The 19676-nt window shown below is 39.6% G+C and overlaps 1 protein-coding gene across 3 annotated transcripts in view; it reads right to left on the bottom strand.

The window, feature by feature from the left end:
- Positions 1-19676, bottom strand: part of MYO3B (myosin IIIB) — a 431205-nt gene that overhangs the window by 202258 nt on the left and 209271 nt on the right. For all 3 annotated transcript variants that reach the window (XM_072751897.1, XM_072751898.1, XM_072751899.1), the window contains 8 exons: positions 18525-18727; positions 13253-13351; positions 12755-12869; positions 5698-5824; positions 4722-4932; positions 3761-3908; positions 2347-2500; positions 1102-1190 (listed from right to left, as the gene is read on the bottom strand). In XM_072751897.1, the coding sequence (XP_072607998.1) occupies positions 1102-1190; positions 2347-2500; positions 3761-3908; positions 4722-4932; positions 5698-5824; positions 12755-12869; positions 13253-13351; positions 18525-18727 (1146 nt within the window). The remainder of the gene's footprint in view (positions 1-1101; positions 1191-2346; positions 2501-3760; positions 3909-4721; positions 4933-5697; positions 5825-12754; positions 12870-13252; positions 13352-18524; positions 18728-19676) is intronic.

Here is a 19676-nt window from a genome sequence, read left to right as displayed (position 1 = left end):
CAAAGAAAACGATCTTGTTTTCCCCCTTAAAATCAAGGAAGGAGAAAAGGGAGAAAGGGAAGATGGGTGAACAGGAAATCGGTATAAAAGGACAGAGAGACAGGGAGGTGCAAGGAAGAGGACAGAAATGGGAGGCGGAGATCAGGATAGATGCGGGTATCCCAGACATGGGGGACATTAACATATGGTCAGGTATCAGTGCTGAGGTGGTCTGAAATAGTTAAAAATTGAGTTGTAATTTCAACAAAGATTCAAAACAGATACTATACGCTATGTGGAGAGAAACACAATCTTCTTTGCTTATATTAGAACTGCCTTTCAACCAACCTCCAGTCAGGTAAAATTAATTTCAACACCATGATATGAATATAAAAAAACAACTTCAACAAATCTTAAATGAACAAAATCCCAAATGCCTTTTGTTGGACTCCTACCCTGTTTGTGGGACACAGGTCCTCAGCAGACCCCACCAGAACCAATGAGCTATGATTCCAATGACTCCTTTGAAAGTAACTCTGAGCAAAGAGCTATTGGCTGCAGAACCAGAGAATTTCCTAAATTAGTCACTCCTCTGCTTCAGGAACTTGAAATGAGACTGAGGCATAAATTAAGAAAGATGGAAATTTCAGTTAGTGTTATACAAGTTTAACATCAAAGAGAATTTTTTCCCTTTTTATCTAGACAGTTTTGGTGCCCTGTAGCCACATATAGTTAAAGTGCTAAAAACTGAGCCCCACTATGATATTAACCCTCCTCTGTTAACCTGCACATTTCCAAGGGACTTCAGAATATACACATTGTCCACTAACCACTGCAAACACTACACTGTATCTTCTCTCTGGAGAGCTGTCACTTCTAGGACAAACCTCAGGTGAGAAGCAGATGGAAGCTCCATAGCCACCCCAGCAAGAAACTGCTTTTTTACCAGGGGCGACTTTCTGTGAGCAGCACCACTGAGAAAGTTTGGGAATTATGATTAGGTGTTCAGAAGAATTAAAAGGAGAAAGAAATCTTCAAGCAATTTTGTGAGCAGCACAGACAGGGTAGTATGGACACTTACCCCTTGTCAAATTCAGGCCTAGTAACACACACTTGCCTTACCTTTCCAGCATAGTGCAGAATGCCAAAGCATAGCTCCACCCCTTTGGGTCTCCAGAAGTATTTGCATCGTAGATTATCTTCAAATTTATCTGCGTGGATTTTCATGTGTAAAAGTTACAATGAGAACTGTTGGCTCCTTCAAACAAAGAGGTGCTCCTTGAGCCAGGAGTAACCCAGAATAAGGGTTTTCAGGGAAGCCTGATATTATCATCATATGTACAACAGAGGAGAAAAATGCCCCATTGAAATGGGCTTACAATCAAGTCTTCATTTACTTGTTTGTGTTGTCTTTAGTATCAGGCTATACCCTAAGATCTCTTGTTCTGTTCTAAGAACTCCCAGCATGGACACTGATGACACCAATACTCTAGCCAATTAGCTTAAGAACCATGAAGATCCCATGGAAGGCAAACAACACTGGTATAAACCTATCATGGCAACGTCTGATTACTTTGTAGGTAAAAGGAAACCACTGAGGGTGACAATTTCAACTCCTAGAAGTGAATCTTTCCCACCAATCAAGTTCCTATCAGGGGAAAAGGCTTGAAACTTTCTGTTCCACCCTCAATAAACAATTTTTGTTATTTGTTGTAACTGAGAGCCTACTCTGTGTGAAGAACTGTGCTAAGCACTAAAGGGATACAAAGATTATTGGGATTTTGTTGCCCTAAATATCTCACAATCTAAGTAAGGGATGGGATTGTATGCAACACTGAAGATTAGAGAAGAAGGTCAAGAGGAACAAGGATAGAGGATGGGGGGCCATTAGTGTCAGGAGGAAGTGTCTTATCGGCATCTTATAGACAACAGTAACCTAATGAAAAGGTGGCTTCAGAAAGACTAAATTAGCTGGGACGTCTAGGGTAGAGGGGATAAGCACGAAGCTAGAAGCCAGGAAACCAGAAGGGTCTTCTATACAAATTTAGACTAGAAATGGATGGGATCCAAGCAGAGATATGAGAGAAGGGTATGAAAAAGGAGGGGAAGCAAGCATTGGTTATAGGAAATTAGGGAGCCGAAGGTATAAAAATGATAGGAAATAGGCAGCAATAGGAAAGTGAGGAGGGTTTGGTGATGAGTTTTCTTTAAGACAAAGATCTATCAGGACATTTGCTGACAATTTCTATTCATTAAAAACAGGGTCTACACTTGCATAAACTACCGGGTGGCCAAAATACCAATTTACAATTCCAACGAACCAAGTTCTCTCCTGAGTGTATTATGCCTTTCCCAAGAGACACTTACCAACCAGGGTCTGATCAGTTGCTTGGGGAAATCGACTTTCCTCATCCAAAAGTGCAAGCAGTCCCAGAGGTTTCTGGAGGAACATGTCCAAGAGTGGGCGATTGTCCTCATACATCACAAGTGTAGCATCAATGCCTTCATTCTGATATTCCATCTGGAGGAAAGTGGATTGTGAATCTCTTTAGCCCAAAACTGGTCTACATAGCACCAGGCTGCTTTGGCACATGCCTTCTATAGCCTTACAACACTGACTATCTGCAGAAAACAGGCAGTTTTATGTGTGTAGTCAAAGATTCTCCTGATACAACACTGCTAAAACTTTGGGTTTAAGTCTGACCCATAGGCAACCTGCGGCAGGCAGCTGAAGCCAGCAAAAGAAGGGACAGTGCTGTCTTCCAAAAACCAACTTGGGAAGTCATAATTTAGAAACTGACATCGAATAGAAAGGAAGCTGAAAAAAATTATTTTAGTGATAAATAAAACATGGCTTAAACCAGGAAAAAAAGCAGACTTCTACATTCTAGGATTCTGCAAGGGAATCAGACTGGAAAACTAGAAAACTCCAGACTTCCCAGGGAAATAAATGCAAGGAGCCCTGAGTGAAAGGAGGTCAAATTTTGTGCAGAGTGGGAGGGGAGATAAGTTTTGGTGTATTATGATTTATCCAATTCCACTGAAAAAAACCAATACAGATTTTCTTACTTCCTGTTTTTGTGTTTATGTAATCACAGTACAGCATGTGTGTCTTCACTCCTAAAACAAAGGCTCAGTCAGAATGTTTCATTGCTGCACTACTTCATACAGGATAGTCTTGGGTTTGGGACAGAAATTGGGGTGGAGGGGAAGGTCCCCTAGCCTTTGGGCCCATGAGCTTCACATCTTGTTTTACTTACCATTAAACTCATTACAGAATGACTTCCATTTGGAGAAAACCAAGAACATAGTTTACTCCTGCCCTGGAGACATCCCCCCTTCCAAGTTACTGTGGGAACTGGTGTGCAGGAGATGAGGGTGGGGTGGGGGGGGGAGTGGAGATGCCCTATTTGGGAGTTAAGAACGAGAACCTGTGCCCTGATTCAAGATCATCCTGTGTCATTTTGGACACAATCATGGATGTTTTTTGTTAAATAAAGTAGAAGAGAATGTAACAATTTGGACAGTGTGCGTGAAATAGTTTGGAAGCAATATTTAAATAACTAGCTTGTCATCAGCTCCACTCAAGTGAGGAAATGTAACTTTCCACAGAAATCAAGACTTTTTTCAGGCTAACTTTAGGCTATTTATTTTGACAGGACTGCTTCTTTGGTGGATTTTCCTTAGAATCTGTTAGCCTAAGAGGGTTTCTGCTTCAAATTGTGGGCAGCTTGCAGACACCTTCCCCATCAGATTTAATCACTTCAGAGTTCACTATTACCTGCTCAAGAGCAAAAACGTGCTGGTTGAAATAGTACTGGATTTGCTCATTGGCGATGTTTATGCAGAGCTGTTCAAATGAATTTCTCCCAAAGTTCTCGAATCCAAAAATATCCAAGATCCCCACATTCATACCATCATCTGCACTACTGCATGGGAGTAAAGAAAAAAAATCTTTTAGTGGAAGAAAACATTTATCTCAGGATGATGAAAATATGTGTGTCCACATGTTTATCAATATATGTACCCACTTATGGGAAAGCAGCATTCAGCTGCCTCTAAGAGAAGAAATAGTTTGTGTTTTAAGTCATTCATTCCTTCAGTCTTTCAACAGTAGCTGCAACTTTTTTTTTGTTTTTAAGCAGTAGAACCCTTTAAAATCTCCCTCAGAAGTTCCATAGAGAGATATATTAGAGAGGAGGTACTCTGTTCAAAAAGACTAGAACTGCTGCCCATTCATTCTTCTACCTTCCCACCCATTAGGCTTAATTGGAAGAATACGCTTTAGAATTTGTTGTTGTCCATTTTCCCACAATATAGAGACCACTAATGCTTAGGAAAGAAAAGTCAGTAGTAGCAGCAATAATACTGTAAGATATGGTGCTTTAAAACTTTTCATGAGATGTCTCATTCTAAAAACAAAACTATGAGGAGGATATTAATTACTCTCATTTTACAGATGAGAAAACTATGACTTAGAATATGGGTCTGGTCAAACTGTAGAGCTTAAATGCAAACCCAGTTTGCCCAGCTCCTAGACAAGCTCCTGGACACTACATATTATGGCTCAGTCATGTGATTCTTCCATTCTCCTAGATCCCATTCTCCTTTTAAAGGAAAAGACCTCAGAGCTTCACCAAAGGAAACTCAGGAGAGGACCAAACACTTCCTCTTGCAAACTCTAAGAGACACCATGATTGCTGACAGCTCTCCCAAGGCCTCTGCTTCCCAAGGGAACTTGCCATATGTTTTTGTCTGGCTGCAGGAGTGTATTGATGCGATTTACAATCCAACTGAAGAGCCTCCCATACAGGGATTTGGACATGGCATCTCGGACATCCGCAGCCCTGTCGACAGTATTTGCACGGATGATGGTTTCACCGCGGGTGACCACACAGTGTGAGATAAGGGCCTCTTGGAGTTCTTCGGGGCTGATGCAGAGAACAGAGGCAGCTGCAATAAAGAGTAAGGATGATACAGAGAATACAGTCACCCATTCATCCTTTCCTTCATTCAGCCAGCATTGACTCAACATCTACGATGTGCCAAGTTCTACTCAGGCACTTCAGATGCAAAGGTAAACAAGCCAGGTCTCTAACCCCAAGAAGTATCCAGACAGACACAGTATCCCCCAAACATTCTGAAAGCTCTTCACAGGCATTTGAGGAGAGAAAAAGTGAGAGAAGATAGTCTTTGGTCAAATAGCTGGGGATTATATTCAAGAGTCAGGAAGCACACGAGTTTATTAAAAACAGTAAAAGATGCTGCATTTTAACACAACAGGTGTTTATTTAAATCACTTTTTTTAAAACTCAGGATTCTCATTCCTGTGTCACCACTATTAGCTATAAAACTTTAGAAATAAACAGGTGCCTGCCTATCCCTTGCAGATGCTGATTTAGTGGATTCAGACAGGGATCTACCTCTTGTATTTTTTTTTTCGAAAAATTACAGATGATTTTCAAAAGTAGCCAGTGTTGACACCATGGCCCAAAGCTATCTGTCATGGAATTCTTTTCTGCAGAGCACTTATTTGCAGCTCATGAAAAGAACACTGATGTTCTACAAGACATCCTTTGGGAAATCATATTTAGTGAAAACACCCAGAGCCGGCACAGGGACCAGCCACAGCTGCACTATATTTTTACAGCATCTTTAGAAACTACCAAAGTCAAAGAAACATGCATTTTGATTACACAGTGCACAGACATCAATTACCATTTTCCAAAGCTTCAGCATTGGGGACCTCACTTTTGTCAGTTTGATGTTGAGAGGAAATAGCTGCAAACTCAATATTTCCAATATTCAAAATTCCAGCCAAAATTCTATACACTGAGTGCACCTCCTGAAAAGGACAGCAAGAACCATTTTGGTCATTGCCAATCAAACCAACAAACCAATAGCACTGGTAGTTATCCACCAAAATCCAACATCCCCCTATCCTGGGCACACAAACAAATTTCCAAACCTCCCCTGCAGTTAGGCAGTGGAACTAAATTCTCAACAAAGAAGCAAGTAGAATGATATGAGTGACTTCGGAGTCCAGCCTTATAGAAGCAAGCATGCCTCCTCCACGCTTTTTTCCCCATTATTGCCAGCTGGACCTCCCAACAACCCAGTCTCAGCTATGCAGTTGACTAGGATTCCTGAGACCAATGCTACATGGAACAAAGTTGTACTGCAACATGAACCTCTTACTTTGAAATGCTTCCATAAGAACAATTGATCTTTGTTCTTTAAGCCACTTATCCATTTATTCTAACTGAAACCAGCTTCCAAATTCAGGTATGTTCTTTTTTCAAAATAAGAAAGCAGAGGTTTCCTTAACCACTTTTGAATATAGCTTTTATGAAATAGTTATCAAGGCATTCACTGATGGTTCACTGAACATTTTGAAGTTCAATAAAGGAATATGTAATTATGAATGAGGTCAGGAAATATTCAGACTCACTAGAAATTATCTGTGATATCGTGATATAATAACACATATTTGGTCTTCATACCAATTTCCAGCACAAGAGCTAAACAACCCCTGGAATTATAAGTGACAGGTGTTAAAGGAGTATCCTCTGTTATTCTTAATACCGTCAACCATAACTAAGTCTGTGCCACTGAGGTAACTCTTAAGGAATATGGCCAGTTGCTAGAGAGACCACACATGCGATTAAAGGGTTGGAATTTTTAGCTGAATCCTTCCAGGGAGGGGAGCCTTCTGGAAATTGAGTTAATCACCAACTGACAATAATTTAATCATTTATGCTTATGTAATGGAGCCTCCATTAATATCTCTAATTGGGATGCCTAGGTGGCACAGCGGCTGGGCGGTTACCTTTGGCTCAGGTCATGATCCTGGGATCCGGGACTGAGTTCTGCAATAGGCTTCTGTGAAGAGCCTGCTTCTCCCTTTGCCTATTTCTCTGTCTCCCATGAATAAATAAATAAATCTTTAAAAATAAATAAATAAAACCTCTAATTGATGAAGTTCAGAATACCTCTGGGTTGTGAGAGGTGGTACCCCCCCCTTCCCCATTACCTTGCCCTATGCATCTCTTCCATTTGGTTGTTCCTGTGTTGTATCCTTTATAATAAACCAGTAAGTAAACTGTTTTCCCAAGTTTTGAGTCTTTTTATCCAATGATCAAATTTGGGGTCTTGGGACCCAAGATCTCCCACTTTATAACTGCTTGGTTAGTAGGTGAACCCTAGGATTTGCAATTTGTGTCTTGTGGGGGCAGTCTTGTGGAACTGAGCCCCTAACCTGTGTGATCTGATGTTAATTCTAGGTAGACAGTATCAGAAGTAAACGGAATTATAGGAGAATTGGTTGGTGTGAGGAGAAAAAAAACTCCATGCATTTGATATCAGAAGTACTGTGAGTAAAAATAGATAACCTAAGTCCTATTTTTATATTGAAAGTTAAATAGATAAGTAGCATTAACACTAAAAAAAAAAAAGAGTATATTTATTTATTTAAACCTATGCATTTCCTATAGGTGAGACAAATACATAGCCAGGAAACTTCTGCATCTTATGCCTATAGATAGAGAAAGCTACTTCCACAAAAAATACTCAGGTGAGAAACTTGATTTAGTACTATGCATAGCAGCAAACTAGTAGGAACTGTCATTAGACCATTGATGAAGCATTGTTCCCAAAGTGAGCCTTCCTGTGAACATTATTCAGTAAAGCTGACAACTGAACAGACTGTAATAGTGACATCTGCTGGATACCTGATAATGCTACAAAGACAAATGAGGATTTTAAACCAGGCTTCTACTATAAATACTGTTCTTCAAACTTCTAAATCAAAGGCAAGAGGTCATGTTTTTGATGTCAAAAATTACTGTTTTAATCATACAACTTAAGACTGGCTAAGGAGAACACCTACCAAATGGGTTTTCTGGGGCTGGTGCGGATTTAACATGACAGCACTGCATTACCTTAATCAATAAAATGTGAGGCTCAAAAATGCAACAAACAAGCAACTTCCCAGAGGGTAAACAGAAACTATACAGCAGTGAGCTCTGTATCTGTTCTTTCTATCCCCAGTTCTCTCAAAAAGTTACCTAAACTCTCAATATTCTTAGAAAAGAAATGTATTTCCTCTAATTAAAACACACACACATTTACACCCTATTATATCAGTATAAGCCATGAAACCTCCCAAAATAGAGCTTCCAGGCATTTCACCACTAGGGAGATTATCCCCAAAGGAAATGGCAGTTCTCCCCTGGTTGTTTCTCTGGCAATATTCTCTTCAGCACAATGCTCAGACATTTCCTCTTTTAAAAAAGAAAACTACCCATGACCTTCAGTGAAAACTTTGGGGTTCAAACACCATAAATGATTAAAGTTAATGATAGGCTGGGGTACCCTTCCTTGGTTCAGAAAGGGAACTTGAGAAAGGTGTCCAATGTTGACCTCATTATGGAGGAATTAGACGTAGGGTACTCTTTATGTGACATTTCTAGGCCATTCCACCTGACTCTTTTAGTCCTATCCTTGTATTAATTAGCTTTTCCTTTCTGGCCTAGGAACCTACATCTACCTTTTTTGTTCAAGTCAACATATCACCCATACAGTCATGGTAGAGGACAATCAGTAGCGTGTTCACCTGTGGGGTTACACCTCCCTCCCCAGAACTTCTTGATCAAGTCTCTTCTTTTCTCCCTATAGCTAGTCTGAGGATTTTCACCTTCCTCACTTTGCTCATTTCCTCTTGCCTGATTTCCAGCTATGCAGCCTTTTCTGGCATCCCTGATTTTACTACCAAATCCTACTATGATGCTCTTTCTTTTTATTTATTATGTTTCCAACTTTCTATATGATAAAACAAAATAAGCTCATTCAGGACAGGAAATACTATCAAGAAAATTAACGACTCCTCCAGCTGGCTTCCCAATTCATTTTCACCATCAGCAGAAGTGGGGAAGAAAGAGGCTTTCTCCATCAACATCCCATACAGGATGTATATGGTCTTTGCTTCTTCTTTCTTTTTCTCAGAAAACACTCCTTTCACTGATGCAGGTATTCTCTCAATAAAGTTGAGGATAAGCAGAAAATTGAAAAGGTCCTTGGTTTTCTGTTAGCCTGGAGCTAATTTAAGGAAATTGCTCCTAGCCTGGTTCATAAGCATCTCATGGTAGTCGTTTTCCGGCACCTTCCTAGGAATTGACTTGCCCTCTCAGTATCTCTTTACCTTGTTTACTTTTTATAAGCCTCTAGGTTTTGGTTTTTGTTTTTAACCAGTTCTGCTCCAAGTACCACATAAGGCCCAATAATGAGTCTTCTCCCTTATGGGCTCTATTCCAACACCTTTCTTCAGTTCCTTTCCAGAGGCTCACAATATTTGTATCCTGAAAGCCAATGATTGATTGAAAAATACCTGAGAGGGGAGGTATATCAATCATGCATCAATATAGTGTAAAAAGAAGTCAATGGTAAGTCCTACTGTCATTAAGACACTGGAAATCCCTAACTTACATTTTAACATATAACCCTTCAGTCTCTCTTCAGCAATACTCTCCCAAATTCATAATCTAACTTGAAGAAATGGAAAAAATTTTGCCCTAATCTCAAAGCCTTCTCCCTAACCTCTTCATCAAGGGATATGCAGTAAATATCCAATGTTGACCATCATGCAGATAATCTGCCAAAAATGTTTTCACATAGTATTAAATATAAATATGTTATGGTAATTCTTATCCCAGTAAGACAAGCATAATATTAAACAAAAATGGTATGGTTTGACTCAAAAAATAGGACTCCAAAGGCATGGATCTTCATAAAAGGGTTTTAGGTACAACACCACCCCACCCCCATCCCTGCCCAATCCTCTGCAAGGAATCATCATTGTTAGTGGAAGTCTCCTTCTACCAGGGAGGTTTCTTTAAAATAAAGTCAGGGTCAAGTGTTCTTTCAGATACTTTTGGCAGGTGTCCCAGAATTAAAATTCATGCTCCTGACTCCACACTAAGGTTCGCTACTCATAAAATTTTGCTATAAGAGTTTGGGTAAACCTAAAGATTACTATATGAAGGTTCCTGCAGGGAACTAATGACATTATAAGAAAGGAAGGTGACCATAATTTTCATTAAATTGACCAGTTCATTTATGCCCTGTCTAGAAATGTCCCTCAGATAAACTTAAGAAATAGTTCTGATACATCAGTTATTTGGCATCTGCCCCAACTACATTCAACTAAATCTTTCTGAATTTAGTCAAACTACCCTGAATTTATAAAATGAATTGAGTGAATTCAGCAAAAATAGGCTACTGAGATACAAAGATATAACCAAAGAATTTAGGGTCAGAGGAATAAAAGCTAGTCTCTTCCTTCCATTTCCAAAGGTGCTAACTGACATAAGTTGGTTTATTTCCAATTTGAATTAATTACGGGACATGGTGAACATAGATGCATATACATATAATTACATTCTGGTTATTCATTTGACAGTCCAGATCAGGCACAAATTAATTATGTTTACTACCTTTTACATTTCTTTCTGTTCATATTTATTCATGCAGTCATCCATTTCTACTATACTTTTTTTCCACAAGGGTTAGAGATGGCTTATTTCAATGACACATACTTAGCATATTTAATTTGTTTTGTTTTTAATTTATCTTTTTTAAAAAATATTTTATTTATTTTTTCATGAGAGACACACAGAGAGAGGCAGAGACATAGGCAGAGGGAGAAGCAGGCTCCTCACAGGAAGCCCTATGCAGGACTTGATCTCCAGACCGGGATTACACTCTGAGCTGAAGGCAGAAGCTCAACCACTGAGTCACCCAGGCATCCCTTGATTTTGTTATCTTAAAACAGCATCTGTTTATTACTTGCAGTACCTGTCTATTATAGAACAGGGCCATTATATACCTTCTTTTAGAACTAGGATCAATCTCTTTACGGTATTTTATAACCATCCTTATATTCATCAAAAGCAAAATATTATAGTTTTAAAGATTTTATTTGCTTTAGAGAAAGAGAATATGCATGTACACAAGTGAGAAGAAGGGAAGGGAGAGGGAGAGAATCTCAAGCAGATTCCACAATGACCTTAGGGCCTGACATGGGGCTTGATCCCATGACCCTGAGATCATGACCTGAGCCAAAACAAAGAGTCAGATGCTTAACTAAGTCACCCAAGCTCCTCAAAAGCAATATATTATTAACCTTATGGCTAATTCTTCTCTATTGTTCCTGTACCCTTTTAAGGTAGCATGCCCCTAAAACACTTTGGCATGACCCAGGTGACTTTAAATCACTCTACTGCCATCTCTACCACGCTTGGACTCTTCTGGTGATGCATCTTGATAATAACCAGCTCCATAAATTAATAACCATAAAGGACCTTTAATAAGGTTGGAACCTGTTTAATTGCTTTCCTCTAAGGAGCCAAGGGATATAGAGTTCTGTTTTTATCTGACCTTTGGGATTTTCCATTGTCTGTCAGTCTAAAGTCAGTGGGAGGCCAACTCCCACTGAGAAAATTAACAGCTGGCTAGAAAAAGAAAGGTATTATTATTATGACTAAAATCAGCCATGCTGGGAAGGGAAGGGCTGGACAAACTCATTAGATTACAGAAGCAATCCTTTACCCAGAGTGGCTGTCCCAGGGTAACTGGAGTGCCTTGTAATCTAATCCCTTAAGATTTAATACTCTCACCTAACTCCTAATCACTCACCACCTTTTGTTGAAAAAGCAAAAGAATTTGTGTATTTTGCCAAATTGATGGCATGAAGCCCAGAAACTATGACATAAATGTATCACAGAATCATATTTGAACCTAGAGTTATAAATATCTTCTGTCACCCCTGGCATATACATAATAGAGACAGCCTGTATATAGTGAGATAAGAGTAGTACAGTACTTAGAGCTAGAGGTAATAATGTGCATCTGTATACCACGGAGAAGGAAGTGACTGCAAGAAAGTTGAAGGGGCTTAAATTAATTTGTTTTGGTACACGAGGAGCTACTTGCATAAATAATTTCTGTAGCTGGGTGTAACCTACATATCCCTATATTTCTACTACACAATTCACTTCGTTATCATAGCTGTAGTGAACTGACTACAATGGTAACAATTTGCAGGCACATGGCACTTACAACAGTATTTCTGCTTTAAAATTCACCTATACATCTTGTTAAAATTCAAATTCTGGTTCAGCTGAGATGTATGTGAAAGTCTCAAGCCTGTATTTTTCTCTTTTAGAGAGAGGGAGAGCAAGGAGGAGAGGAGGGAGAGAAAATCTTATGCAGACTCCAACCCAGCGCAGAGCCTGGTATAGGACTCCATCCCATGACCCTGAGATCCCGACCTGAACCAAAATCAAGAGTCAGACATTTAACTGACTTAACCACCCTGGCGCCACCCCCTTTTATTTTTCTTGAGACCTGCATATCTTTTTCTTTTTTAAAAAATATTTATTTGAGCAAGTATGTGTGGTACAGGAAGTGGCAGAGGGAGAGAGACCATCTCAAGCAAACTTCCCACTAAATGCAAGCCCAATGTGGGGCTTGACCTCATAACCCTACGATATTGAAAAGAGCTAAAACCAAAAGTTGGACACATAACTGACTGAGCCATCCAAGTGCCCTAACTGGCTTCCACGTCCTCTGAGCATGCTTTGAGGCAAGAACTTACATATGATCAGATGACATGTGAAAAGAGAGCATCTTCTTCCGAGTTGTAACATACACATTTTTTACTCACACTGACCCAAGAATATTAATTAACACTGGAGTTTTTCTTTTGACAATCACTTACCTTGTCAGTGAACCCTATAATCCTGAAGCAATGCTGAATTGCTTCAAATTGTCTTCTGTAAGACTCCTTGGAAGTTATGTCGTGTATCACCCTTCCAGTTCCATCAGCTATATACCTAAATGGAGTATGACCAAATACAATGAGCACTGACTTGGCAAATAGCCCTCCAAATACCAGGGCATCACTGGGCTCCTTCCTTACAAGGGCATTTCCCTTTCAATCTAATACTCAAGTGGAATAATGGTGCACATGGCTGAGTAAAATGGCTACAGTTAAGTTTCTGAACATTCCAGAAAATGAAAATGCTGAGATGTAGTTCCTGCCATCTCTTCCTGGATATTTCAACTTAAGAGACTATCAGTGTCCAGTTAGGAAAAACAGTTCCATTTATTTCTAAGTTTTCTCAATGGCTAGTTACACATTCATTAAGTCAACAACTAAATCAATCAATCAATCAATCAATCAATCAATCAATCAACTAAAATCCCTGATACTTACCTAGGAGGTTTCTCCTCAGGAAGTCTAAACTCAGAAAGTTTCCTCTGGTTATAAAGACCAGCATAAATATAGTAAAATATGTGAAAATTTTTCTCTCCCCTGAAAAAAGGGGAGAAAAGATATTAGTAACATTCTTTCCCCATTTCAAGTAATTTATAGCCTTTCCTTCCTGTGAAAAATATTATCCTATAGCAAATTTGCATTTTCAAATATGCAAATTAAATATGCCACATCCCAACTACAGAATAGTAATAGTGATAGGATTAGTAGAGTAATTGTCACAGTGTCACATGATTGCACACACTTAACTTTCCACGGAAGGAGGTTTTAGAGAATGGAACATTCATACATAACAGCTCAGGTTACACATGTTTACAGATCTTTCTAGTCCTCTCCAAGTGACTGTGTGTCTGTGCCACATGCTTTCTGTTTGGAGTCTGTGTAACTTAAGAGACAGTGATATCTGGCTTAGAGAGATATCGGGCAATCTCCCTACTTTTAGAGCCCCAGACAGGAAGAGTTAGGAAGCAGAACTGGTCCCAGAGCTGAGGTTTCCACTCTTCCAAATCTGTATTCTTTTAAAGCAACATCCACCATCCCCTAGTATCCTGCTGTCCACCCTTTTATAGGTCACTGTGGCCACAGTCCTTTCAGATATGTGCTCCTCTAAATGTGGTCTATGGCCTGTTGTTAGCCTATGATGAGATAAGGAACTCAAAGTACATGTCTAGACATTTTAGAGCAAATGACATTGCCATAATATCCAAGAATATAATAATTTTTTGACAATTCATTTTCATTATGTTTTACAAGGTATTAGTTTACAACGGATTGAGAATTTTTTTAACTGGTCCTACAGCATAGACAGTTTAAAAAGCCCTGTTCTGGATCCCTTTCCTTCCTCGGAGGAGGATAGTCTCTTCTGTTGTTACCCCAGGATTTGGCAAATCCTCACCCTGGCAGATTCAGCTCTATGGAATGAAATCTTTCTACTTATTCTTTGTTCCCTTCTGCGACATGGGCCCCACTCTTTTCTTCAGTTTCTCCTGGGTATCTTGGTTTTCCTTTGGCCATTTATCCTGTCAAAGCTCTTCTAGTATATTTTTATTCCTGCCCTGTATTCTAGATGCCTCTCCTTGCCATTTCTCACTCATTTGTTCCCTCAACTAATAAATTTACCAAGTGCCAGTCATGGTGGGCACTGCACCAGATGATACAGGTCTAAGAGGATTCATGCCCTATGGAGTTTTTCTTCTAGTGACAGACTGAGAAGAAACAAAGAAACTTGTGATGTGGGCTTTGAAACAAACACAAGGCTGAGATGAAGAATAATGTTGGGAGATGGGGGCTATTTATGTCAAGTCAGGAGAAGGACTCTCTAAGGAAATAACACTTAAGCCAAACACTGAAACATGAGTGGGGGCTGGGAGGAGCTACAGAAAGAAAGGGAAAAAGCATTCCAAAGACAGGGAGCAATATATACACAAGGGCTCACATAGAACAACAACAAAAAATGCTAGTGAGAAGGGCTGGGCAGGTAGGCAGGGCCAGCCCACCTCAAGCCTTGTCAGGCCATAATGAGGACTTTGTTGATTAAGTAATTAGAATTCTTTGCATTTTAAACTGGAACCAAGGTGAACTGTAAGTGCATGACATGAGTAGGTCCGTATTTAACCAGGTGCATTTTAGCTGCAGGATGAGGACTAGACTCTAAGAAGGATGGATGCAGAAAGATCAATTAGGAGATCCAGGTGAGAGAGCAAGAAACTTGGATAGGTAGCAATGATAGTGATAATGGAGAACAAGAGTAAGCTTAAAGATATATTTGGAGGAACAAGTAAAAGAACATCCTGAGAGAATGAATGAAGGTGGTGAGGGAAAGAGGTCTGGAGTCTCCCTCCTAGGTATCTAACCTGAGCATGCAGGGATGAGGGCATTATTTATAAGACGGTAAAGCCCTTTCAGGGCTTTATGAATCAGTATGCCTAGTACAAATATCACTTATTTTTTTTTAACTCTGATAAATGTGCAGGCTTCAGCTGACCCATCTTGGTCTTGCCTTCTTATAGGTTTTTTTTGCAGATTTCTCTAGTTCTCAATTCTTTTGAACATTGCCTACCAATACCCATTCCTTAGCATAAATTCGATTTAGTTTTCATCCCTATATCTATCAGGTTTGGCTAGGTTTTGTTGCAATAACAAACATCCCAAAGATCTTAGTGGCTTAACTCAACTTAGTGGTTACTTCTTGCTCAGAATACATGTCCCACTGAGGATCAGCAAAGGGAAGGGGGTGAACTCATCAGTGTCACTTATGGGCCCAGGCTGATACAGTAGCCACCATCTTACACTTTGCCAGAGGGTCTTGCCATTGTTCATTTCCCATAACTGGTCATATGACCACATTCACAACCTCAGAGTACCTAAAAGGATAATTCTACATGTGCTTAAAAGGGAGCAGACCGAAAAGGTTAGGTGAACAGGACCTGCACAAGTCCTTATTTTCTCCCCTCATTCAATATTTCCAGTTTATTTTACCTCATTACTGCTATCATATTGAATAAATTTAATAATAATAATGTATGGTATATTAGATACCTATTATGTTTCAGATTCTATATTTGATATAAATCCTTTATCTCATTTGATTCTCATAACCACCCTGTACAGGTGACTTTATTATGCCCTTTTTTGCATATAAGGAAAACAAGGTATGAGGATATTATATTAAGTGACATATACAATAAGTGACATAGCTCTGATTGGAACCCTCTTCACATTTTCTTTATAAAAGAACAGTTTACATTTGAACACAGAAAACTGTATTTTCCATTCTGTCAGAGGTAGCTCTGTAAACTTTAAAACCACCCTAATTTGGGGAGAAAGAAGCAAGGGACCTCATAAAAATTAACTAAGAAGCCACAGGGAAGCTAAAGTAACTCTCACTCTGTCTTTTTTTTTTTCATTTGTTGAATTTGCATGCCAGCCCCTACTTTGTGAGGACACTGCAAATGTATGACAGAGGAGGATGCTTGAGTTCCTACCCCAGAACAAGTGCTGTGGATTCTCTTTACACAGTAGCTTTTAGATTCATCAACTTCTCTCCACTTCTCTCTTTACTGCTGATAACTTAGTCCAGACCAACATTCTATCTCACAGGGATCTGGCAACAGACAGTCTCCTAATGGTCCCAACACGATCCCTATTGCATCTCCTCCAATCCATTTTCCCCACTGAAGCCAGAGCAATCATCTGAAATGCAACTTGGGTTTTGTGACTCCTCTGCTTGAAAACAGTAAATGGCTTCCTACTACTTTTATTTTTTTTAAGACTTTTTTATTTATTCATTCATGAAGAGACACACACACACAGAGAGAGAGAGAGAGAGGCAGAGACACAGGCAGAGGGAGAAGCAGGCTCCATGCAGGGAGTCCGACGTGGGACTCGATCCCGGAACTCCGGGATCATGCCCTGGGCTGAAGACAGCACTAAACTGCTGAGCCATGGGTTAGCATGCCCTGCCTTTAGAATATGGTTCAAAATCCCAGCCTGCATGATCTGCTCTCAGGCTCATCATTGCCTATCTCCCTGGTTGGAAGGAGCACCACCTCGCTGGCCAACTCTTAGTGATCCTTGTGTCTCAGATTAACTATCTCATACACAGGAAGCCCTTCTCTTCCTGGACTAGGTTGTGTGCCCTTCCTTCTCCTATTTTACCTTCATAGCACCTTATATTGTTTCCTGGGATTTATCCTAATGGTTCTACATTTAAGTTTATTTATTTAATGTTTATGATCCTCCCTCCACCATCTCCATCCCCCATTTACGCTGAGCTCCATGAGTACTGTTACCTTGTCTATTTTGCTTACTCTCGCAATTCAAGCAGGGAGTACAACACTAGCATACCATAAGGATTCAGGAGATAATTACTGAATAATACATGGTGGACCAAGCTCCTGAGAAAGTCTGGTGTCCTGCAATAAATATAAAAAGCATGGCCAGCCCCCTAATAACACATACCATACAAGGCACTTTTTAAAGTAATTTTATTTTTTTTTAAGATTTTATTTATTTATTCATGATAGACACACACACAGAGAGAGAGAGGGCGGGGGGGGGGGGAGGCAGAGACATAGGCAGAGGGAGAAGCAGGGTCCATGCAGGAGCCCGACATGGGACTTGATCCCAGGTCTCCAGGATCACGCCCTGGGCCAAAGGCAGGGGCTAAACCACTGAGCCACCCAGGGATCCCCTTAAAGTAATTTTATATAAATGAACTCATTTATCTTCACAGCAAACCCATGAGGTAGGCACTACCAGCATCTCCATTTCACAGATAAGGCACAGAGAGGTTAAGTGACATAACAAAGGAGAGCAAATGTGAGAACCAGCATTTGAATCCAGAGGTCTCCATACTATTGATTACTATGCTAGACTGCTCTTCTTAAAATCATTTTTTTCTTTTTTCAATCTAGGGGGGAAAATTAGTATGTGGAATATTATCAGTGTTTTTTTTAATAAACAAATTCAATTTTAAGGTATCTAATGAATTTTTTAAAAGACTTATTTACTTATGGGGGGGAGAGGGAGAGGAAAGAGAGATAGAGGGAGTCCCAAGCAGACTCTACACCAAGCACAGAGCTGGACTCGGGTCTCCATTTCAAAACCCTGAGATCATGACCTGAGCTGGACGCTCAACCAACTGCATCATCCCCAGTACTAGGTGCCCAGTACCTAATGATTTTTAAAAGTATTCACAATGTTGTTAAATTCTACCTAGTACAGCCAACTCAAAAGAAATGAGTGTGCTAATCCCAGAGTACTCCCACCCCAACCCTTTGTATGTGGCCTGCAAACATCTTTTAGGTAAAAAATTACCACTTATCCTTCAATTAAATAATTCCTTTTTCTTGGGCAGCCTGGGGGTGGGGATGAGGCCAGGGATGCTAAGAACAAGGGTGAAATGGAGCCATTAAGATTACCAAAGCCAAAAAAAGAAAGAAAGAAAGAAAGAAAGAAAGAAAGAAAGAAAGAAAGAAAGAAAGAAAGAAAAGAAAGAAAGAAAGAAAAGAAAAGAAAGAAAGAAAGAAAGGAAGGAAGAAAAAAAGAAAAGAAAAGAAAAGAAAAGAAAAGAAAAGAAAGAAAGAAGAAAAAAAGAAAAGAAAAGAAAAGAAAAGAAAAGAAAAGAAAAGAAAAGAAAAGAAAAAGATTACCAAAGCCTCTTGGTCTACCTTGCAAAGCAAAAAACAGAGTCATAAAATAATGCACCTACACTGCCTGTTTTATAACTCTGGATTTTTCAAGGAGATATTCAGATATTCTTGCCCCCATCACAGCTCCGGTTGGTGTAAACATCATTTCCAGATATTTTCCAAAACGGCTCGAATTGTCATTGATGGCAGTGCATGCATTTCCAAAGGCTTCCACCAGAGAGTTGACTTGCAGAATTTTCTCTCTCAAGGTCTGATTATTGGCCTGTGCCAAACAGACAACAGTCAAAAGGAGCTTCCAGAAATATTACCTTAGCAAAATTGCCAGGGACCCCTCCCTACCCCCAAAATTCACATTATCCTTTTGGGAAGAACTTGGGGAAATTAGCACCAACCACCAGCACTGTCTTCTCAGATGAGCAACTCCCCAGGGGCACAGGCATCAGATGAGGCCAGATTAGGTTATCAATTTTTTTTAAAAAATTGTTTTATTTATTCATGAGAGAGAGAGAGATAGGCAAAGAAACAGGCAGAGGGAGAAGCAGGCTTCCTGTAGGGAGCCCGATGCAAGACTTGATGCAAGGACCATGGGATCATGACCTGAGCCAAAGGCAGACACGCTCAACCACTGAGCCACCCAGGTGTCCCAGGTTATCAATTTTTATATCCAGCCACACTTCACTTATAATCCTTGACAGATAAAATGCCCAAACAGTTCAGAAAGAGTTTTAAATAGATCCCATAACTTTTCTCAGTCATCCATTATAATATTCAATAAACTTCATTTGTAAAAAGTACTCCTTAAATGCTATCCTAGTCTCATAATACACTAGTTCTGAGTATAAGTAACTGCTAGACCACTTTTCAGGTCAGTCCTTCAATGTCCATTTCACCAAGCTAAAAATTTCCATTTTTCCTTCAATGTTTGCTCAAAGATTTCTATTTTCCAATCCTTTAAGTGCCTTAGTGGCTGTCCTTGATCTTGTTCCTAGTGGTTAACCACTTTTATTACTTAATGGCTAAATGTTTCTATTACATTCAAAATATGAAAAATTAATTGCTGATAATCTAGTAAATTCGTGCTGGCATTATTTTCCTCACTATGTGAAAGAAGGATGGCATGCTGACATCTTAAGATGCCTAGCTATCAGGAAGTAAACATAATAAAGATGGAAGGTTTTTATGTTACCACCAATGAAAACCAGTATTTCCAC

The sequence above is a fragment of the Vulpes vulpes genome, chromosome 3, assembly GCF_048418805.1.
Source record: "Vulpes vulpes isolate BD-2025 chromosome 3, VulVul3, whole genome shotgun sequence".
NCBI lineage: Eukaryota > Metazoa > Chordata > Mammalia > Carnivora > Canidae > Vulpes > Vulpes vulpes.
Note: the sequence above shows the minus strand (reverse complement) of the source record. Positions and strands in the feature narration are given on the sequence as shown.